At 43.1% G+C, this 24,591-nt stretch overlaps 1 protein-coding gene across 1 annotated transcript; it reads right to left on the reverse strand.

The window, feature by feature from the left end:
• Positions 1–666: 666 nt before the first annotated feature.
• On the reverse strand, positions 667–19,260 carry LOC308370037 (olfactory receptor 51E1-like; the record flags this gene model as incomplete). Its single annotated transcript, XM_080844596.1, has 5 exons — positions 667–759; positions 908–967; positions 1,073–1,519; positions 3,620–4,256; positions 18,995–19,260. The coding sequence occupies 5 exons, from the start codon at positions 19,258–19,260 to the stop codon at positions 667–669; spliced, it is 1,503 nt and encodes a 500-aa protein (XP_080700722.1).
• Between the last annotated feature and the right edge of the window lie 5,331 nt (positions 19,261–24,591).

A 24,591-nucleotide genomic window follows, 5' to 3' on the forward strand; every position in this document is an offset into this window, starting at 1 on the left:
GCACTTTTTCCATGGGTGATTATGTTAAGGTGCCAGGTACCATGCAAACTTGTCTTTTTGTGCTATGCACAGGACACACTGTCCATGGTTCAGTGTTTCCACAATGGTCTTCAATCATTAAGTTTCGCAGTACAGTTAGCGCCACACACATATTTCAGGGACCAGATATAACACATGGGACATGAAGTAGTCATGGGACCAATCGAAGCACTCTTCACCCACGCCGGAAGGCTGAGCCCGCCCCCTCAGGAGCACTTAAATAGCGGTGAAGGACAGGCATCTGTCTCTTGGAAAAACTGAGCGTAGAAACACAAACCGAAGAACAATACACTGTAAAAGGCACGCTTGTTATATCTGGTCCCTGCTAAGGGAACCGAGGTTACAGCAATACAACACTACAGCACCCCACAGCAAAGAGGCAGGCTGTCTTCAGGCAGACAATAGCCAGACAATAGGGGTATCTGCACAAACACACCTAGCAGTCCCTTGCTCCTCCCCCAACAGCCTGAAGTAAGGGAAAATGCAATTATATACTGGTCGGTCTGTCTCCACGACCAGTATTAAAATCCAAGACAGAGGCAGTCTATAGTCAGCATCGCACTGAATAGCATTGGCAAGGCGTGCAGACTCTACCGGCCAGTATGGCAGGCACTCGCCTTCTCCCGTTCAAGCACGATCTGTGCACCGTCTGTCCCTGAGGAACACTCCCTCAATGGCACAGGTGATGTGCGGCTCCACCCACCTCCAGGAAGTTCCAGACTGCAGGAAACACAATACAATATGCAATGCTTTAGGCAAACTCACACGCCATTAAGCAGGCGCAACTAGTGACACATAACCAGTGGAATGAAATGACGAACTTCCCTTTTCAAGGCAATCGCAGAGCGTAAAAGGTCAGCCTCGGAACCAGCCAATACACCGCGTCCGGAGTAGTACTCATGGTCCTTGCTTCATCCGTCTTCACCAGCTGTAAACACAACGGAGATGTAGACAACATGCCAGTATCACACAGTTCACACGTATGCGTTAACGTAATGTGTTAAGCCGTTAAGGGCGACTGATCCCCATTCACTTTGAGCAGCCGCTGGTCCCATAGCAGCCGACGCTTACGCTGGTCCCACAGCAGCCGCTGCTGACGCTGGTCCCACAGCAGCCGACGCTGATCCCACAGCAGCCGACGCTGACGCAGGTCCCACAGCAGCCGACGCTGACGCAGGTCCCACAGCAGCCGACGCTGATCCCACAGCAGCCGACGCTGACGCTGGTTCCACAGCAGCCGACGCTTACGCTGGTCCCACAGCAGCCGCTGCTGACGCTGGTCCCACAGCAGCCGACGCTGATCCCACAGCAGCCGACGCTGACGCAGGTCCCACAGCAGCCGACGCTGATCCCACAGCAGCCGACGCTGACGCTGGTCCCACAGCAGCCGATGCTGACGCAGGTCCCACAGCAGCCGCTGCTGACGCTGGTCCCACAGCAGCCGCTGCTTACGCTGGATATGTGGATGACTCAGAAAGATCTAGATCTTCCAGCACAAGAATGTCACTGACAGATGAAATGTTTTCCATCCTTGTACCCTGCCAACCTGTGGAAACAGATTCAAAACCAAAAAGTATTACTTTCTTTTCATACAGCTTGTCAAAAGATGTGTGTGTGTCTATGGGTTTATGCTGTCAATATCTTGTGATTTGGCTAGGATTAAGAATAGAACACTTATGCATATAGCTTACCTTCAGTAGCAATGGATAACAATCTAAGTCTTACTCAGAGGCTTGTCTTGCAGAACTACTTATATTATACCTTCTCTGACTGCCCATGACCGCAATCCTCTGAGAGTCAGCCGGAGGTGGTGGCAGAAGAAACATGAGTCTCAGGCCCTCTGCAGGCCAACAGCATGACATTCATGTGGGAACTAAACAGGCCATTTAAATTAATGAATTTCATTTGAACTAACATATGGGGCACTTTTTCTGATTATGTTAAGGTGCCAGGTACCATGTAAACCAGTCTTTTTGTGCTATGCACAGGACACACTGAATCACACATATTAACATCAGTTAATCATACACAGTCAACTGCAAACTGTTAAGATGGTTCCCTAAACTAGAGATACTGTAGATAGTTAATAGCCAGGTTAACTGCTTCACATTGTAAGCCCCAATAAGTTGAGTTTACTTATACAATTTGAGGAAAGTGGTTGCCTAGACCTGCTAGGGTCGTAACAAGTGTGTATGATTTGTTTTTGTGTATCCTGAGATGTATCTGTTGTTGTTCCTGGTATTCACATATGCCCTATTCCATCTTGAGTATTGAGGGGGTTGGTCTGAGGAGCCAGACATAACAGTTGAATTTTCTGGAGGTGTCGTGGGCATAATTCAAGAAAACACTGACAAAGGAAGTTGCCCGCTTGACAACCCCCAATAAAATCCTGAAGGCATATTTGGTATTGTTGTTGCTGTTGTTAAGTATTGCAGTAAGCACCGGTATGACAGTGGTAGTGCACCCTATTGTGTTAAAATACTTAGGCTAGGCTGTTGGGTGAATATTTCATGTGACAGTGAGAGGATTGTGGAAAGTGGGAATTCAAATATTTTCCTGTGTATAACTAAAAAAGTCTATCAAATTAAATAAATAAAAAACCTTAAAGCAGGCCACTTACAAATTACAAGTTGGAACTTCTTACTGAGGGTTCTGAACCGTTGTCACTGTGCACAATTTTCAGTCTCCAACAAGGAGACAAAAGGACCACTTGAAGACAAACTGTTTTATGTCATAAACAATCTAGTGGCTAGGACAAACTACCCAACAACAGTTAAAACAACCCAACAAAATGATCGATCAGAGTGTTTATTTCACTTGAAGTGTCTCTGTATTTGCCTACTTATTACCTGGGATGATTAACCAATACTTTATTATAATTTACCATATATTTACCAGGTAAATTAGGAAACACTAAAAGGAAGGGTTACCCATATTTCTTTTGTCAAACAGCTCTAATCATGACAAGGTAAATTAAATCAAATGACAATCATGTATGATAACTGTGAAGGACATTTCAAGTGCTTCCATGTACATCATTCTCATGTGTCTTCTCTGTCAGTTATATTTTCCATGTAAGATGACATAGTGATTTTTTATTTTATTTATCTTAAAATGTTAGCGTACGCTTACAAATTAAATCACTTCAGTGATTTCTCAATAAATAACAACAAAAAAAATCTAGTGACAGTGAATCTTGTTTACTAAGAGGTTAGTATATACAGTGTGTCTGCTTAGTGAATGACATTTGACATGTTAATTGAGTCAGCACTTTTAAATGGTAATACTTCCTACAGCAGTGTATTCTTTGATGAAAAAGGTTTTACTACATGGGTTTTTCAAAACGTTCTCTTATTGCGTTGTATGATTTGGGAGTTTCAAGCTTGGGTTGCCTTTGCAGAAAACATAACAGGTAAATCAAATTTGATGTGTCTTTAATGTAATTGAAGACTTTTTCCGGGCATGTTTAGATAAAACATTTCACATAATCATAGGGAGATTCCAGGTATTCATATGATTAAAGTTGTTCCTGAAATCTTCAAAGATTCCTCTAACTGTGTATCCTTTTTTTACCAAATACTTGCAAAATTCTCAGCCTTAAATGTTTAGTCTGTAGGCCATAAATAATAGGATTTAAATGGGCAGGTACAACATGAAAAAGAACTGCGACAAGTTTTCTTAAAAATCTTTGGCCTGGGAACCGATGCATGATGATGCCAATGAATCCTGTAAGTAGCATTATCAGATACAAGACTAAATGACTGGCACAAGTTTGAATGGCTTTGCTGTTGAGTTCTGCATTTTTCTTAGTCTTGCATATAATAGCAATTCTAATGTATGTGACAGCAACACAACCCATAGATGAGGAACACAGCACCACAGTGTAAAACAGCCCATATATATTATTAATAGACACATCTTCACAAGATAACTTGAACAAGGAAGCATTATCACAATAGAAATTTTGAAGAAGTGATGTACAACGAGACAACCTGACACTGAGGCTCACTAATACACCTACTAGGACAACTGAAACAGCCCAGGCAGCCACAGACAAGATCACTACCGCCTTAGCCGTCATTATTGCACTGTATCTCAGTGGATTGCATATAGCCACATACCTATCAATGGCCATTATGATCAGTATGGTGTGTGAAGCGGAGCCAAAAGTATGAGCACAAAATACCTGTGTAACACACGCATTATAAGAAATGAACCTGTTCTTAAAAAACATGTCAGACAATAGGTGGGGGAGTAACATTGTGTTACCAAAGATATCATTGACAGACAAGTTGCAGAATAGCAAGTACATGGGCTCATGTAAGCTTCTCTCTGCAATTATGATAACAACAACACCAATATTGGTTATTAGCAGTGCGATATAGACAAAGAGCAACGTGAAAAACACTGGATATGTGGATGACTCAGAAAGGTCTAGATCTTCCAGTACAAGAATGTCACTGACAGATGAAATGTTTTCCATCCTTGTACCCTGCCAACCTGTGGAAACAGAATAAAAACCCAACAGTATTTCTTTCTTTTCATACAGCTGTTCAAAAGATGTATGTGTGTATATAGGTTTATGTTTTCAATATCTTGTGATTTGGCTAGGATTAAGAACAGAAAACGTATACATAAAGCTTACCTGTAGTAGCAATGGATAACAATCTAAGTCTCTAAGAGGCTTGTCTTGCAGAACTACTTATATTATACCTTCTCTGACTGCCTATGACCGTGATCCTATGAGGGTCAGCTGGAGGTGGTGGCAGAAGAAACATGAGTCTCAGGCCCTCTGCAGGCCAACAGCCTGAAATTCATGTGGGAACTAAAGAGGTTATTTAAGTTCATTTCATTTTATATGAACTATGTAACATAATTCATTTCAATTCATCTTTATTTCGCCATGTATACAGATACTAGGAATTTGGTTTGGTTTTCTCCATGCAGGCTGTAGCATCACAAATAGAACACAAGGACAAGATTTTTACAACAATACAAGATAGTACCTGTATGAGCAGAATAATAAAAAAGAATGGAGGTAGTGCATCAATAGTAATGCTAAATAAAGTTAAATAAATGCCAAAAAGTGCCATGAAGTGCCATAATATTCCTCTCCCTGTACACCAACGACTGCTACTCTGGTGACCCGTCTGTCAAGACCATCAGGTATGCAGACGACACCACCCTCATAAGCAACAAAAACGAGTCTGCCTGCCGGAGGGAGGTCGGCCATCTAGAGTCCTGGGGCCGTATTCACAAAGAATCTTAGGGCTAAAAGTAGCTCATAAGTGGCGAATTTAGGAGAAACTCCTAAAAATAATGGGCGTGTCAGTCTTAAATGTAGGACTCCTCATTTTTTTTACTAAGAGCAATTCACAAAATATTTTATCCCTAAAAGTAGCACCTAATTGTAGGACAGCTTAAAACTCCTCATGAGGACTCCTAAGTCACTAAGACCTATTCACAAAAAATCGTAAAATGGCTGCAGCCGACCTGGGGCCGTATTCACAAAGCCTTTTATCTTACCACTAGGAGTGCTCCTAACTCGCGCTAAAACCTTTTACGTAGGAGTAATTTCTTAAAAGTGATTCACAACGGCTCTGAGACCTACTCATACTAAGGATAATACCAACTCCTAAGCTTAAGATAAAAACTCCGTTGCTATGGATGACGTCCATTCTCATGCACGAGTTTAGAAGCGGTGCGTACGGTGATTGGTTGCTGACAGGCGCTCTCATTCAAAACCCAGTCCTAACATCCCCCTAACGATCCCACTAAATCAACAGAAAATAATTGAATAACCTAGGCTTCAAATGAAGTCATATTAAATAGTTATGGATAATGCACTTAGCAGAATGCACACGCATGATGACAAGTTTGTGCATCCAACGAGAATGACGCTTTGCACGTTAGAGAAAGAGAAATTGCCGAAAAAAACACGGAAATTGCATGAAATCAAGGAAGTAACAATTAAAGCTCCCTGCAAACTATTAGGTAATCGGCATATTTCCAGCCCTTAAACACTTCAAATATCAGTCCATACGGCTCTTTAAGTCCTCCTGTCATAATGGACGAAACGAGGGCGAGACGTAAGAGAAAGTCGAACTGGTCCCAGGACCAACTGACCATGCTGGCCCAGAGTGTGCTGGAGAGGAAGGGAGTTATAAAAGCTAAATTTGGCTGTGGGGTGACCACAAAAAAGAAGCGTGAGGCATGGGAGGACATATGTGTTAACATAAATGCTTCATTCCCTGCCGTGTGTCGCTCTGTCGATGACTGCGAGAAGCGGTGGTATGCGCTCCAGTCACAATGTAGGATGGAGATTGCGGAGTGGACTTTAAAAGAGCCGTCGCGGCTACAGGTATTGTGTCACCAAAATAGGCCTCATGCGTATACTTGCATGTTGTAGTTCAACTGTGCTCCCGGTTGTGGATTGAGGAAGGGTGTCAAAAGCCATGTCTTGCAGGGATGGCCACTGTCACCCAACATTCAGCAGGTACATGGTGCCGCTCAAAAAGCTGGCGCAGACCGCGCTCTCCATTAAAATGCGCGAATCGTGAGTAGATCCAGGCCACTTCGCAACAATATCCATGATTGTGAAATTTGGATCAAACACTATCTGTGTATTAATTCAATGTACCTTTTTGCGGTTTACAAAGACGTCCTCATCTCTGGATGGAGCAATTATTTTAATGTGTGTTCCATCGATGGCACCCACGACACCGGGCATTCCTGCAAACGCCATGAAATTGACCTTGATCCTTTGAAGTAGGCGATTGTCCAAAGGGAACCGGATAAACTGTTGTACAATGTGTGGTCAACAGAGTGCGGTGATTGTTTGATGAATGAATCGGCTTACTGATGATTGCGATATTCTGAAGTCGTCTGCGTTGCAAAGTTGCATTTTCCCCGTAGCCAAAAATCTTAATGTTATCAAACATTTAACTTCCGGACTGATTGGGTTGTTTCGGATAGTTGGGGACGTGATTGCATCCCGCACTAATTCTAGTAAAATGTTGATGCCTTCACGGTTTAAACGATATCTTCTCAACAATTCAGAGTCGTTCATTGTCTCCAACACGTTACGTCTGGCTTCAGCCATTTTAAGACTTTTTGTGAATAGGTCTTAGTGACTTAGGAGTCCTCATGAGGAGTTTTAAGCTGTCCTAGACTTAGGTGCTACTTTTAGGGATCAAATATTTTGTGAATTGCTCTTAGTAAAACAAAAATAGGAGTCCTAAATTTAAGACTGACACGCCCATTATTTTTAGGAGATTCTCCTAAATTCACCACTTATGAGCTACTTTTAGCCCTAAGATTCTTTGTGAATACGGCCCCTGGAGTTGATAAAAGACATTGCTTAAACCGTGAAGGTATTAATATTGTCGTAGAATTAACGCGGGATGCAATGACGCCTTTAAAAAACGATGTGTCCCGAAGTGAAATGTTTGGCAACATAAAGATAGCCTATTTGGCTTCGCGGAAAACGCAAATGACGACACTGGGAATCATCATTCAGCCGTTTAATTCATCAAACTATCAACGCACTGTAGACCCCACATCATCCAACAGTTGGATGTACCGATGACTTGTGCATTTCAACGGAGAGCGGTCTGCAGCATGTTTTTGAGAACTTACCAGCTGGATGCCGCTGGGGTGACAGTGGCTATTGGTCCTGGGACCAGTAGGCTTTCGCTTAGGCTATACGTTTCACGTTTGTTTCGCTTTGATCAATTAAGATTGGAGGGCTTAAAGGGCCGCATGTGCTGATATTTGAAGTGGTCAAGGGCTGGAAATATAATAGCCTAACAGTTTGCTGGGTGCTTTAATTATTACTGCTTTGATTACATGCAATTGCCATATTTTATATTGATCGCTTTATATTTCTCTTAACGTGCAAAGTGTCATTCCCGTTGGATGCACAAACTTGTCATCATGCGTGTGCATTCTGCTAACTGCACTGTCCATAACTATTTAATATGACTTAATTTGAAGCCTAGGTTATTCTCTTATTTTCAGTCGATATAGTGGGATTGTTAGAGAGACGTCACGAATGAGTTTTTAACCTTTCAGAACGTAGCGTCCCATATATGTGACAGCAGCCAATTTTCCGCAAAGACGTACCGACACATGGATGTGACAGAATGTGGCGACAGGAGCGTTCCAAAAAGCCGTGTAACAATAAGCCTGTGTGTGGGTTACTAACTTCGCTAACGTGAGCTAACATTGTACATTCAGCCACCTTCATCCATTATGCCTCTTAAAATTGTCTTGTCAGTATCATTTTGTTTACTATATGTAGACTTACTATATTTGTGTGGTCTACGTCCAATTGTACATGACAAAGTTACAACGTTTGCAAGTATAGGGAAGACATGATCTCCGGTACAAGACAAGCACAAGTGTTTTTTTTTTCATGAAACTTGTATTTATCCCCGTAGGGAAATAATGGTAAATTAAATATACATAACTGAAAATAACATCTATGGTTCATTACTCAATGTTCAGCCAAACATCAATTCCAACGACATCTCGATATGAAAACCAGCATCGCAGCTGGAATATACCGTAAATGAAATGCTTCACGAGCTGACAAGCTTAGAGGCATACGCTCCTAGGATACGCATAATTGTAGTCTCATCATTGATGCACACAAACTGCGCAGACACCTTTTCATATTACAATCACTTGTCACTGACAAATCATATTTGCGCACTATCAGCGCATCCACAACATGCAACAGTTTGAAAAAAATAACGACACACCGATACCTGCATCGCATTCATTCATTTATTACAGAAAAACAAGTAGCGTAAACTTAAACTCACAAAACTAAATAAACATGACAAGAAATGTTGAAAGGAGGCAGCGGCTCACTGATGATAAAATTCGGGACATCTTCACCAGCTGAAACATACAGAAATACCAGTCTGTTAGTGTAATGGCCAAAATGTAAAGACACAACCGCATAAACCTACGGTACAAACACTGTTCATCGCATAAGCATAGATACGTTGATGTCTCAACACAGTCATCAAATGAAAACCTGTTCATGAGTGAATGTGTGTCCGTGTGTGCTTGTGTTTGTGTCCATGAGCACATAAAAGTAATTGGCCTCTTTTAAAAATCCATGGTTCTGGGGCCGTATTCACAAAGAATCTTAGGGCTAAAAGTAGGTCATAAGTGGCGAATTTAGGAGAAACTCTTAAAAATAATGGGCGTGTCAGTCTTAAATGTAGGACTCCTAATTTTTTTTACTAAGAGCAATTCACAAAATATTTTATCCCTAAAAGTAGCACCTAAGTCTAGGACAGCTTAAAACTCCTCATGAGGACTCCTAAATCACTAAGACCTATTCACAAAAAATCGTAAGATGGCTGCAGCCGACTTGGAATTGATAAAAGACATTGCTTAAACCGTGAAGGTATTAATATTGTCGTAGAATTAGCGCGGGATGCAATGACGCCTTTAAACAACGATGTGTCCCGAAGTGAAATGTTTGGAAACATAAAGATTTTTGTTTGGCTTCGCGGAAAATGCAACTGACGACACTGGGAATCATCAGTCAGCCGTTTAATTCATCAAACTATCAACGCACTGTAGACCCCACATCATCCAACAGTTTATCCAGACAATCGCTTATTACACAATATCAAAGTAAATTCCATGGCGATCGCAGGAATGTCCAGTGACGGGACACACATTACAATAATTCGTCCACCGTGGCCTGGATGTACCGATGACTGGTGCATTTCAACGGAGAGCGGTCGCAGGTTTTTGAGAACTTACCAGCTGGATGCTGCTGGGGTGACAGTGGCTATTGGGACCAGTAGGCTTTCGCCTAGGCTACGGTTCACGTTCGTTTCGCTTTGATCAATTAAGATTGGAGGGCTTGAAGGGCCGTATGTGCTGATATTTGAAGTGGTCAAGGGCTGGAAATATAATATCCTAACAGTTTGCTGGGTGCTTTAATTATTACTGCCTTGATTACATGCAATTGCCATATTTTATATTGATCGCTTTATATTTCTCTTAACGTGCTAAGTGTCATTCCCGTTGGATGCACAAACTTGTCATCATGCGTGTGCATTCTGCTAACTGCACTGTCCATAACTATTTAATATGACTTAATTTGAAGCCTAGGTTATTCTCTTATTTTCAGTCGATATAGTGGGATTGTTAGAGAGACGTCACGAATGAGTTTTTAATGAGAGAGCCTGTCAACAACCAATCACCGTCCTCACCCCTTCTAAACTCGTGCATGAGAAGCGACTTCATCCATAGCAACGGAGTTTTTATCTTAAGCTTAGGAGTTGGTATTATCCTTAGTATGAGTAGGTCTCAGAGCCGTTGTGAATCACTTTTAAGAAATTACTCCTACGTAAAAGGTTTTAGCGCGAGTTAGGAGCACTCCTAGTGGTAAGATAAAAGGCTTTGTGAATACGGCCCCTGGTTTCTTGAAATATTCAAATAGTTTGCTATAGAGTTGTACACACTTAGCCTAACTTTTACTCAAAATCACTGTTCGACATTTATCATGTTCCCAAAATCTACACTAAACTGCCTTGTATTTGATATTGACTACATTAACTTCGCAAAGTAATACACTGATATGTGGTATCTGTGCACAAAAATAAGGTAATTTCACCTCAACTTCTCGTTTGCCTCATCTGACTAGCTCTGGATTTGCGCGCAAAAAAAAATCGGCTACTGTTGTGGAATCGACTGAATTAGACGTTCACTTTCTGGAGTATATTTCCACGTTATTTTCACATCTAGCTAGCTCTATTGGCCTACAGTTCGACATGGATTGTATTCACATTTGTATTGTTTTGCATTCACGCGATTGCATTGCATTTACACATCATATCACATCACATCACATCACCTCATATTCCGCTAACTAGCTCTATTGACCTACAAACGGTTTGACATCGATTTGTATAGCCTAATTTAAAACTGATGTTTTCTGGATATAATAAAGAAAGACATTATAAGGTCACTTACCCTTTGTTGAATCCATGTGAGGAAAGGAAATAGTCGTTGACAATCATCAATTGTTGGGCCAGGTGATGACAAATTCATGTGAGACTGGCTGGTAACTACTGCCACGACATTATCATCGCTACAAACGTGCAGGCACCTGTCGGCCTATGGTGTTACGATGACGTCACACGGTTGACAAAGAAGCACTTGTTGATAAGTCTGATATTTGTCTAATATTTTTAATGAATAGCCTACGCTACTGATAAAAACGTCTAGATAGCATATCAGATCAGGAAAACTCTGCATAATAATTTGCTTGAAGCCTTAACAATGACTGTAGAATGTTCCCGTAGAACATTCTGTAGAACATTCAAATCAGCCAGAAAAAAAACTCACCCACTGCGGTAGGTTGGTAAAAAAAAAACCTACGTTCTGAAAGGTTAATGAGAGAGCCTGTCAACAACCAATCACCGTCCTCACCCCTTCTAAACTCGTGCATGAGAAGCGACATCATCCATAGCAACGGAGTTTTTATCTTAAGCTTAGGAGTTGGTATTATCCTTAGTATGAGTAGGTCTCAGAGCCGTTGTGAATCACTTTTAAGAAATGACTCCTACATAAAAGGTTTTAGCGCGAGTTAGGAGCACTCCTAGTGGTAAGATAAAAGGCTTTGTGAATACGGCCCCTGGTGTGCAATTAGCAACCTAGAGCTCAACATCAACAAGACAGTGGAGGTGATTGTGGACTTCCGTAAAAAGGTTCAGACACATCCTCCACTTGTCATCAACAACTCATCTTCCTGGTGTTAACTGTGCGGGGCTGTGACAGATGCGGGCCCAGCCTCCTCCTCACCTGCTCCATTGGTCATCACTGAGCATGAGGTTCGGCGGCTCTTCAAATGTCAGAACACCTGGATAGCGTGTGGGCCGGACATGGTGTCACCTGCTACCCTCAAGCACTGTGCCAGCGAGCTTGCTCCAGTGTTTAAGGACATTTTTAATCAGTCTCTTAAATCATGCCGTGTTTCTGTTTGTTTCAAATCTGCTGTCATCATCCCAGTTCCAAAAAACGCGCTGCTTCAAACCTTGTGCAGAACACATTGAACTAGTCTGGTAGATTTGGGTGGTTGGAGGTGGGGAGTGGGCTTCTTCTTGTAGACCGTGGCAGATTGTTGTAGGCCCTTCCAGACCACCCTGATGTTCTTATCCAAGCCCTGTTGTTCAATCCTAGCCTTATACAGCCCTTTAGCATGCTGGGTGGCTTTGCTGAGGGCATATTTGGCTTTGGTGTACGCGCCCTTGTCTCCGCTCCTGTGGGCCGCCTCCTTCTCTCTCCCCAGAAGCCTCACCTCCTTATTAAACCACGGTTAATTATTTCCATAAGTGAAAATGGATTGTCTGGGGATGCAGAGTTCCTCACAAAAGTAGACGTAGGATGAGCATGTGTCTGCATACTCATCAATGTTATTGCATGCCAGCTTGATAGCTGCCCAGTCTGTAATGTCAAAACAGGCTTGCAGTGATTCAGTTGCATCGGGTGTTCGTTTCTGTACAGACCACTTGATGGGTTTTGTTACTTGAGTAGTGACTGGTATGTGGGTATGAGTTTTTATCACAGCATGATTACTTTTTCCTAGTGGAGCGCACACGCGATATGCGTCTTTGATGGTAGAATAGCAATGACCAATAGTCCGTTCTCCCCGGTCGGCACAGCGCACCAGCTAATGGTATTTTTGGAAGTTCAGCTTTCAGATCAGTGTGGTTAGACTCACCCATGACAAATAAAGTGGAGTTAGGGAACTTGTTCTCCACCTCCGTGATCTGATCTGCTGTGCAGTGTCAGCGTGTGCCTGAGGCTGGACGTAGACACACACAAGGATAATCAATGTTATTTCTCTAGGTGAGTAGAAGGGTTTGCAGTGTATCACCAATACTTCCAGGACGGGGGAGCATAATGCAGAGATGGAAGTTGAATCACTGCACGACTCGTTACTCACATAAAAGCAGACACCTCCGCCTTTTGTTTTTCCCGGTGGATGTCGCTTCATGGTCCACTCTAAAGCGCTGATAGCCGGGCAGGTCCATCGCTGTGTCAGGAATATTGGAGTGAAGCCAGGTTTCCGTAAAGCAGAAAGCAGCAGTATGCGAATAGCCCTTGTCCAGCCGAAGTTGGAGCTAATCCAGCTCGTTGCTGAGTGATCTCACGTTAGCCAGTACTAATCCAGATAAAGGTACACGGAAACCTCTCTTCTCCAACCGGAGTCTGCAGCCGGCTAGATTTCCCCTCGCTCTGCTGTGGGGGAGTAGCCTCCATGGGCGAGCTCTCTTATGTATGTTTGGGCTACGATCCGTAGAGACTCTAAGAATATCCGGAAAAAAACCCTGAAGATCAGGGTGGCAACTAGGGGATAAAGTTGCTCTGATAATAGTTCATTTCGTGTGTATGGGATTCTCATAGTGGCACGGAACACGGAACATAAAAACAAAAACAGACAAACTTTCTCCTGCGCAAGATCTCCACGGCCGGCACACAAGCACCATTACCGACAGCAGGCACGCACGCCCATGACCTGCCCAAGAGGTAAGGGGCACTTTTTCCATGGGTGATTATGTTAAGGTGCCAGGTACCATGCAAACTTGTCTTTTCGTGCTATGCACAGGACACACTGTCCATGGTTCAGTGTTTCCACAATGGTCTTCAATCATGAAGTTTCTCAGTACAGTTAGCGCCACACACATATTTCAGGGACCAGATATAACACATGGGACATGAAGTAGTCATGGGACCAATCGAAGCACTCTTCACCCACGCCGGAAGGCTGAGCCCGCCCCCTCAGGAGCACTTAAATAGCGGTGAAGGACGGGCATCTGTCTCTTGGAAAACCTGAGCGTAGAAACCATAGGCGTCAGTTACGGGGGGGACATGTCCCCACCACTATTCATGATTTGAATTTTGTCCCCACCACTCTTAAAAATGTGCAAACCAATTGCGACCGAAAAAACCCACCAGGGTAGGCTAATCACATAGCGTTTACTGTCTGATATACTGTCAACTCCTATAGTTCACGTCCTGCTTTTCAAGCAGCGATCTCTCAGCAGTCATGAGTGCAACAAATAGCAAAAGCTCAGATTGTGGATAACCACTTGGTTACATCAGCCTTTGGCGAGGTGTGCATGGCTCTGCTATTGTTTCTTACCGTAGAATGCCATTCTAAACGTCCTGCATGTTACGTTTTATAATACGCCTAATGCTACTGAAAAATGTATTTTTTCGCTTCAATGTCGTTAAAAGAATAAGATATTGTTGGAGGAAGTTTGTTTTGTTGCAGCAGGCGCTGTCGAGTGGCTGTTCCAATAAATCCATGTAAATGTTCGTAATTCACAATACTGTTTGATAACCACCTGAAGAAGTTGTATTAATGTTTCCCCATGTGTTGTCTACTGCTCATTTTACACTGTTTCTCCAAAATCCGTTTGGTCGATGAAATACTGTGTTCATTGGTGTTTTCATGACAACATATTGTAGCAACCCTTAATGTGTATTGTACATCATAAGTACATTCGCCTGCGTCTCGCAGAATTGCATTATCATTGCTTCTGACTTTACGAAGGTAAGGGGGAAGTCAAGTCATTGTTACGCCGCTGGTTGATGCTCAGTACCTCGTTTCATTTCATACACCCTTTACAGTCTGACATTGAGTGTCTGGTAAACTTTGTTGCTGTCAAGAGAAGTGTTAAGTTGCCAATTCTGTTCTTTGTCCTATGTGAATTAATAGTATTAGCCTACATATCCCGAGCCAATACCCTGGTGTTCCCAACACCGTTTTGCAAAACAAGCCAAAACACGATCTTTTATTGTTCGAATGGGATTTTCAACACCTGACAATACACTGTAGAGCATATTGTAATGCAACGTTGAATGGATGAATAGCTTACATAAGGGTACCCAGCACTTTTCAAACCACACTCAAGCTTATGGTTATTGTCCCCACCACTTCTAAAAACAAACTGACGCCCTTGGTAGAAACACAAACCGAAGAACAATACACTGTAAAAGGCACGCTTGTTATATCTGGTCCCTGCTAAGGGAACCGAGGTTACAGCAATACAACACTACAGCACCCCACAGCAAAGAGGCAGGCTGTCTTCAGGCAGACAATAGCCAGACAATAGGGGTATCTGCACAAACACACCTAGCAGTCCCTTGCTCCTCCCCCAACAGCCTGAAGTAAGGGAAAATGCAATTATATACTGGTCGGTCTGTCTCCACGACCAGTATTAAAATCCAAGACAGAGGCAGTCTATAGTCAGCATCGCACTGAATAGCATTGGCAAGGCGTGCAGACTCTACCGGCCAGTATGGCAGGCACTCGCCTTCTCCCGTTCAAGCACGATCTGTGCACCGTCTGTCCCTGAGGAACACTCCCTCAATGGCACAGGTGATGTGCGGCTCCACCCACCTCCAGGAAGTTCCAGACTGCAGGAAACACAATACAATATGCGATGCTTTAGGCAAACTCACACGCCATTAAGCAGGCGCAACTAGTGACACATAACCAGTGGAATGAAATAACGATCTTCCCTTTTCAAGGCAATCGCAGAGCGTTAAAGGTCAGCCTCGGAACCAGCCAATACACCGCGTCCGGAGAAGTACTCATGGTCCTTGCTTGATCCGTCTTCACCAGCTGTAAACACAAGGGAGATGTAGACAACATGCCAGTATCACACAGTTCACACGTACGCGTTAGAATGTGTTGAGCCGTTAAGGGCGACGGATCGTCATTCACTTTGAGCAGCCGCTGGTCCCACAGCAGCCGATGCTGATCCAACAGCAGCCGCTGCCGTCGCTGGTCCCACAGCAGCCGCTGCTGACGCTGGTCCCACAGCAGCCGACGCTGATCCCACAGCAGCCGCTGCTTACGCTGGTCCCACAGCAGCCGCTGCTGACGCTGGTCCCACAGCAGCCGACGCTGACGCTGGTCCCACAGCAGCCGCTGCTTACGCTGGTCCCACAGCAGCCGACGCTGATCCCACAGCAGCCGCTGCTTACGCTGGTCCCACAGCAGCCGCTGCTTACGCTAGTCCCACAGCAGCCGACGCTGATCCCACAGCAGCCGCTGCTTACGCTGGTCCCACAGCAGCCGCTGCTGACGCTGGTCCCACAGCAGCCGACGCTGACACAGGTCCCACAGCAGCCGACGCTGATCCCACAGCAGCCGCTGCTTACGCTGGTCCCACAGCAGCCGCTGCTTACGCTGGTCTCACAGCAGCCGCTGCTGATGCTGGTCCCACAGCAGCCGCTGCTGACGCTGGTCCCACAGCAGCCGACACTGACGCTGGTCCCACAGCACCGTGCTACTCCTCAAACCAGAGCAGTCCCAGTCCCAGTCCGCAAGTCCCAGCCAACGCAGTCCAGGTGCCACAGTCCCAGTTCCAGGCATTTCCAATCCCAGGCACAGGCGCAGTCCTAGGCACCGCAGTCCCAGTGCCAGGCCACGCAGTCCCAATCCCAAGTGCCGCACCCCCTATAGTTACACCCCTGCCCGCCCCCAACCGTCCTACCTCTTACCCTGGAGAGCCTGTGGCATGCCATAGTATAATGAGATTGATGTGTAGATAAATATGCCATATGTTACGTGCAAGGCTCAATGCATGAAACATAAAGAGGAGGCCTTGCAGAATTTATAATAATAATAAGTTATTTATTAAATGATAAAGATTCATATATATAATAACGGATGCCAAACGTGTGGTGAAAGTCAGTGTTGTGAATATAAACCAAAAAAGTAATGCAAAGTCAGTCTAGGGGTAATACAAAACAAATTACGACGGAGAATCCAAAATCCATCGAATATCCAAAATCCAACGACTATCCAAAATCCAACGACTATCCAACAACCTATGATAACCAAACGCCAAATGCCGGGAGGACCAGAGCTCCTCGACTGCTGGCTGGTCAAGGCTTTTGTAGCCCAGCCAATCAAGGAGAGAGAACAGGCATACAAATATTACTGGGCGTGGCCTAAACCCGCCAGGGTATTAACAAGTGCGTATGACAAGACAGACAGATGTGATATAGTAAAGGAGCTTATGTTTAACTCCACATTGTTTATAACTAAATGTGCAACTAGGTTACAAATACATGTAAAATGAAATAATTGTTCTCTTGTATTTCATAACCACTTTGTCTTACCTAATGGCAATAGATAGCTTTCAATGTTTTGTGCTTATACACTTTTAAATAGACAAATGTAAGACACTATTTAAAGATTGGCATTAGTATTTTCATCTTATATCAGTTGATTGAGCCCGAGCTTTGATGTGAAAATGATAAAAGGCCATTAAAACCATAATTCATTAAGGTACTTTTACTTTTAATACTTAAGTATATTTGAAGGCAAATACTTTTATACTTCTACTTAAGTGGAAATTCAAAGTGCATACTTCTACTTTTACTGGAGTAATATTTTACACCAGGTATCTATACTTTCACATAAGTACGTAGTTAGTGTACTTCGTCCACCACTGGCATTTTTAGAGTGTTTAGTTTTATGCTGTAGTGTCTCTGTATTTGCCTACTCATAAGCTGGGGTGATAAACCAATACTATATTATAATTTACCACATATTTACCAGGTAAATAGTCATTAGGGAAACTGTAAAAGGGAGGGTTACCCGTATTTCTTTTGTCAAACAGCTTTAATCATGACAAGGTAAATACAATAAAATGATAATCATGATAACTGTGAAGGACATTTCAATTGTTTCCATGAACATAATTATCATGTGTCTTCTCTGTCAGTTACATTTTCCATGTAAGATAACACAGTCTTTGTTTTTTTAGTTTATTTCTCTTAAAATGTCAACGTACGCTTAGAAATTAAATCACTTCGGTAATTTATCAATAAATGACAACAGAAAAAAGTCAAGTGACAGTGAATCTTGTTAACTAAGAGGTATATATTTACGTCTGCTCAGTGAATGACATTTGACATGTTAATTGAGTTAGCACTTTTAAATGGTAATACTTCCTACAGCAGTGTACTCTTAAATGAAGACATTTTTACTACATGGGTTTTTCAAAACGTTCTCTTATTGCGTTGTATGATTTGGGAATTTCAAGCTGGGGTTGCCTTAACAGAAAACATAAAAGGAAAATCAAATTTAGGACAATTTTTGAATGTGTCTTTTATGAAATAGAAGACTTTTTCTAGGTATGTTTAGATAAAACATTACACATAATCATAGGGAGATTTCAAGTAATCATATGATTAAAGTTGTTTCTGAAATCTTCTGAGATTCCTCTAACTGTGTGTAATTTTTTTACCAAATAATTGCAAAATTCTCAGCCTTAAATGTTTAGTCTGCAGACCATAAATAATAGGATTTAAATGGGCAGGTACAACATGAAAAAGAACAGCGACAAGTTTTCTTAAAAATCTCTGTTCTGGGAACCGATGCGTGATGATGACAATGTATCCAGTAAGTAGCATTATCAGATACAAGACTAAATGACTGGCACAAGTTTGAATGGCTTTGCTGTTGAGTTCTGCATTTTTCTTAGTCCAGCATATGATAGCAATTCTAATGTATGTGACAGCAACACAACCCATAGATGAGGAACACAGCACCACAGTGTAAAACAGTCCATATATATTATTAATAGACACATCATCACAAGATAACTTGAACACGGAAGCATTATCACAATAAAAATTTGGAACAACTGATGTACAACGAGACAACCTGACACTGAGGCTCACTAATACACCTACTAGGACAACTGCAACAGCCCAGGCACACACAGACAAGATCACTACCGCCTTAGCCGTCATTATTGCACTGTATCTCAGTGGATTGCATATAGCAACATACCTATCAATGGCCATTATGATCATTATGGTGTGTGATGCGGAGCCATATGTGTGGATGAAAAAGGCCTGTGTAACACATGCATTATAAGACATAAACCTGTTTTTAGAAACCATGTCAGACAATAGATGGGGGAGTAAGATTGTGTTACCAAGGATATCATTGACAGACAAGTTGCAGAATAACAAGTACATGGGTTGGTGTAAGCTTCTCTCTGTGATGATGATAACAACAACACCAATATTACTTATTAGCAGTGCAATATAGACAAAGAGCAATGTGAAAAACACTGGATATGTGGATGACTCAGAAAGGACTAATTCTTCCAGTACAAGAATGTCACTGACAGATGAAATGTTTTCCATCCTTGTACCCTGCCCACCTGTGAAAACAGAATAAAAAACAAACAGTATTTCTTTCTTTTCATACAGCTTGTCAAAATACTTGTGTGCGTGTGTGTCTATGGGTTTATGTTGTCAATATCTTGTTATTTGGCTAGGATTAATAATAGAAAACGTATACATATAGTTTACCTGTGGTAGCAATGGTTAACAATCGAAGTCTTTCTCAGAGGATTGTCTTGCAGAACTACTTATATCATACATTCTCTGACTACCCATGACTGTGATCCTCTGAGAGTCAGCCGGAGGCGGTGGCATGAAAAACACGAGTCACAGGCCCTCTTCAGGCCAACAGCATGACATGCATGTGGGAACTAAACAGGCCATTTAAATTAATTTCTTTCATTTGAACTAACATATGGGGCAGTTTTTCTGATTATGTTGGTGCCAGGTACCATGCAAACCAGTCTTTTTGTGGTATGCACAGGACACACTGAATCACACTAATTAACATGAGTTAATCACACACAGGCAACTGCAAACTGTTAAGATGGTTTCCTAAACTAGAGATAGATAGTTAATAGCCAGGTTAACTGCTCCACACTGTAAGCCCCAATAAGTTGAGTTTACTTAAACAATTTGAGGAAAGTGGTTGCCTAGACCCGCTAGGGTCGTAACAAGTGTGTATGATTTGTTTTTGTGTATCCTGAGATGTATCTGTTGTTGTCCCTGGTATTCACATATGCCCTATTCCATCTTGAGTATTGAGGGGGTTGGTCTGAGGAGCCAGACATAACAGTTGAATTTTCTGGAGGTGTCGTGGGCATAATTGAAGAAAACACTGACAAAGGAAGTTGCCCGCTTGACAACCCCCAATAAAATCCTGAAGGCATATTTGGTATTGTTGTTGCTGTTGTTAAGTATTGCAGTAAGCACCGGTATGACAGTGGTAGTGCACCCTATTGTGTTAAAATACTTAGGCTAGGCTGTTGGGTGAATATTTCATGTAACAGTGAGAGGATTGTGGAAAGTGGGAATTCAAATATTTTCCTGTGTATAACTAAAAAAGTCTATCAAATTAAATGGGAAAAAAACCTCAAAGCATGCCACTTACAAATGACAAGAGTTGGAACTTCTTACTGAAGGCTCTGAACCGTTGTCACTGTGACATTAAAGCTTGGATGTCCCTAAACTTTTTAAATTTTAATGAAAAAAAGACAGAGGTTATGGTTTTCAGTGGCTCTGGTGTGTCCCCCCTGGTTGACCTAGGCTACCTGGAACAGTTCCGTAGGCCAATCATAAATAACCTGGGGGTTAAGGTGGACACTGACCTAAAATTTGACACCCAGGTAAAAGCTGTGGTGAAGTCCAGCTTCTTCCAGCTAAGGCAGCTGGCAAAAATAAAACCAATGCTTCAGAGACAGCATTTTGAAACAGTGATCCATGCATTTGTGACCACCCGGCTGGACTACTCTAATGCACTTTATTCAATTCAATTCAATTCAATTTTATTTGTATAGCGCCATAACAATACAATTGCCTCTCGGCGCTTAACAGAGCCCAGAGCCTGAACCCCCTTAGTGCATGCACAACGGCAACAGGGGCAAGAAAAAACTCCCTGTTAGGCAGGAAGAAACCTTGAGCAGAACCACGGCACATAAGGGGGGACCCATCTGCTTGAGGTCGGCCGGGTGGAGACAGGAAGGTGGGACGGGGGGAAGGGGGGAAGGGGAAGGGTAGTGTGGCAGAAGGGGAAAGGAAGCAACAGGGGCAATACACAGCCAGCATTTGGTCACTGGACATATGTGTACATACATCTGGTGGTAAATACATGATACAGACAAGACCAGATTACTGTGGCAATAGGGTTACTGTTACAGGGGTAGGGGATGTAGGGACAGAGAAACATTTCGGTGGAGGCAATAATGTATATTGTACATAAATGCTAGCATAGGGTATTGGGTAGAGTAGGTGGACGGCAATGCAGTGGCAGTGGGTGCGGTTGGCCGAGGGTTTCTCTAGGTAGACCAGGTAGAGAGACTACGTGCAGAGTGGTGGGGGTGGGGAGGGAAAGTTCCACATCCATCAGCGATTGGAACACGCCTGGCTCCGGGGAGGCAGTGGACCTTGCAGGGGCCGCTTGTTGAAGGGGGGGGTGTGGACATCTCGGACCATGGAGCTGCCGATGACCAGGGTGGGGGTCGTCACATCCAGCGGGAGAAGTCGTCAAGGGGATGATGACTGAGTTGAGGGCCCAGGATGGGGAGCAGGGCGGCGTGGGCGATGCTGGTGTTGCTCTGGAGCCGGTCTGCAGGGGCGTTTCGGGGCGGGCTGAGGAGGGGAGTGATCAGGCCCAGGAGGCTCCTCCTGATCCATCTAACAAACAGGAAATGACGAATCAGTCTGCGGGTCTGTTAGTCGGGAATCAGCACGAACAAACACACAGATGAATCATTTCACCAACCAGGGACATGTCATCTGTGTGTCGGTTTGCCTGTTGCATATTGCAATACTTAGATATGTTTAGTTTTTCTGGCATTGAACATTTTGTTTTTTGTTGTGATCTGTTTGCCGGGGCCGTACATGCATCCACTCGGCAAACAGGAAACACATTTGATGTTGCGGTACTAAATTACAAGTAGGAATTTAATTTGTTTTTTGTTGTGATCTGTTTGCCGGGGCCGTACATGCATCTACTCGGCAAACAGGAAACACATTTGATGTTGCGGTACTAAATTACAAGTAGTAATTTAATTTGTTTTTTGTTGTGATCTGTTTGCCGGGGCCGTACATGCATCCACTCGGCAAACAGGAAACACATATGATGTTGCGGTACTAAATTACAGGTAGTAATTTAATTTGTTTTTTGTTGTGATCTGTTTGCCGGGGCCGTACATGCATCCACTCGGCAAACAGGAAACACATTTGATGTTGCGGTACTAAATGCAAGTAATATTTGAATTTGTGTTCGGATATGCCTGGGTGGCTGGTACAGCAGGTGATTGGTTTGTTGGCGCGGTTACTTTTGGCTATATGATGCACTAAAGAGGAATGTCTTAAGTCTTGATTTGAATATAGGCACGGTGTCTGCAGCTCTGATGGAGGCAGGGAGATTGTTCCAGAGGAGAGGGGCTTGGTAGCTAAATGCTCTCCCTCCTATTGTGGTCTTTGATATTCTTGGAATTACCAGGAGGCCTGCACTCTGGGAACGGAGCAGCCTTGGAGGGCAATAGGGGACGACTAATTCCTTGAGGTAGTTTGGAGCCAGATCATTTAGGGCTTTATATGTTAGCAGGAGTACTTTGAAGTCGATTCTACTTTTAACGGGGAGCCAGTGCAAAGAAGCGAGTACCGGTGAGATGTGTTCATATTTTTTAGTTCTGGTGAGTGTACGAGCAGCAGCGTTCTGTATAAGTTGGAGGCTCTTTATTGTGTTGATGCTGCATCCGGACAGGAGAGCATTACAATAATCGAGGCGGGAAGTAATAAATGCGTGGATTAGTTTTTCTGCATCTTGGAGGGATAGGACCTTTCTAATTTTGGCAATATTGCGTAAATGAAAAAATGATGTCTTTGAGATCTGTTTTATGTGTGAGTCAAGTAGGAGGTCTTGGTTGATAGTTACACCAAGGTTTTTGATGTTAGTATTGGGTGTTGGGAAGCCATTGAGTGTGGGTAAATGGGTAGATAGTGTAGTTCTCAGTTGATCGGGGCCTACAAGCATAACCTCAGTTTTATCAGAGTTGAGGAGCAGGAAGTTGCTAGTCATCCAAGATTTTACATCATGGAGGCAAGCTTCTATCTTGGGTAGATGTACAATTTCATCAGGTTTCATTGATAGGTAGAGTTGGGTGTCGTCAGCATAGCAATGGAAGTTAATGCCATGTTTCCTTATGACAGCACCTAAGGGTAGCATATAGAGGGAAAAAAGCAGTGGTCCAAGGACAGAGCCTTGTGGGACACCGTAGCTTACTCTGGTGTGATTTGACGACTTCTCATGGACATGAACAAATTGATGGCGATCAGAGAGGTAAGATCTAAACCAAGATAGGGCACAACCTTTGATGCCAACGTGATGTTCAAGTCTCTGTAACAGGATCAGATGATCTATAGTGTCGAAAGCAGCACTAAGGTCTAGGAGAACTAATATTGAGGTGCACCCATGATCAGATGCGATTAGTAGGTCATTTAAGACTTTGACTAAGGCCGTTTCAGTACTGTGGTGGGCCCTAAAACCGGATTGGAGGGTTTCTTCAATTTTATTTTGATGTAGAAAAGAAGTAAGTCGCTTAGCAACTAGTTTTTCAAGTATTTTTGACAAAAAAGGAAGGTTAGATATGGGTCTATAGTTAGCGAGATTATCGGGATCAAGGTTAGGTTTTTTAAGAGATGGTTTTATCACTGCTATTTTGAAAGATTGTGGGACGTAGCCTGAGATAAGTGAGTTATTCATTACATTGAGCAATGTCTCACTCAGTAAGGGAAGTGCATGTTTAAGTAATTTTGTGGGGATAGGATCTAGTAGGCACGTTGATGATTTAGATGAGAGGATCAAGGAGTTTAATCAGGGAGGTCAGTGGGTGCGAAGAATTCAAGGATAGCACCCGGTTGAAGTGGTGTTACCTTGGCGCATGTTGGAAGGGGTGTTGGGTCACAGAGGGGGAGAAAGCTTTGGATTTGTTCTCTTATTTTAAGGATTTTATTATTGAAAAAGGTCATGAAATCATTACCACTAAAGATGATGGGAACCGAATGTTCGATTGTGTTGTGGTTTTTTGTTAGCCTAGAAATAGTGTTAAATAAGAACTTTGGGTTGTTTTTATTACTATCAATCAATGAAGAATAGTAAGCTGATTTCGCCTCAGAGAGTACACGTTTATATCTTAGGAGACTATCCTTCCACGCCATGAGAAATACCTCAAGTTTGGTGGAGTACCATTTTTTTTCTAGTTTTCGTGTACTTTACATGGGGATTAGTGAGGCCTCCATTGCCCGCCTACAATTAGTTCAAAATGCCGCAGCTCGTCTCTTGACTAACACTAGAAAGTACGACCACATTACACCTATTCTGACTTCATTGCACTGGCTACCTGTACGTTTTAGGATTCATTTTAAAATACTTTTATTTGCGTTTAAAGCCTTAAATGGCCTTGCCCCACCATACCTCTCCGAGCTGCTCAAACCCTACACTCCTAGCCGTTCGCTTAGGTCAGCTGACCAGCTGTTTCTGGCCACACCCCGTACCAGGCAAAAACACAGAGGAGAACGTGCCTTTGCGGTAGCAGCCCCAAAATTGTGGAACACTTTGCCACTCCATATTAGACAAACTGCATCCCTGTGTCTTTTTAAAACCTT

Source organism: Sprattus sprattus, assembly GCF_963457725.1.
Source record: "Sprattus sprattus genome assembly, chromosome: 9".
In the NCBI taxonomy this organism is placed as follows: Eukaryota; Metazoa; Chordata; class Actinopteri; order Clupeiformes; family Clupeidae; genus Sprattus; species Sprattus sprattus.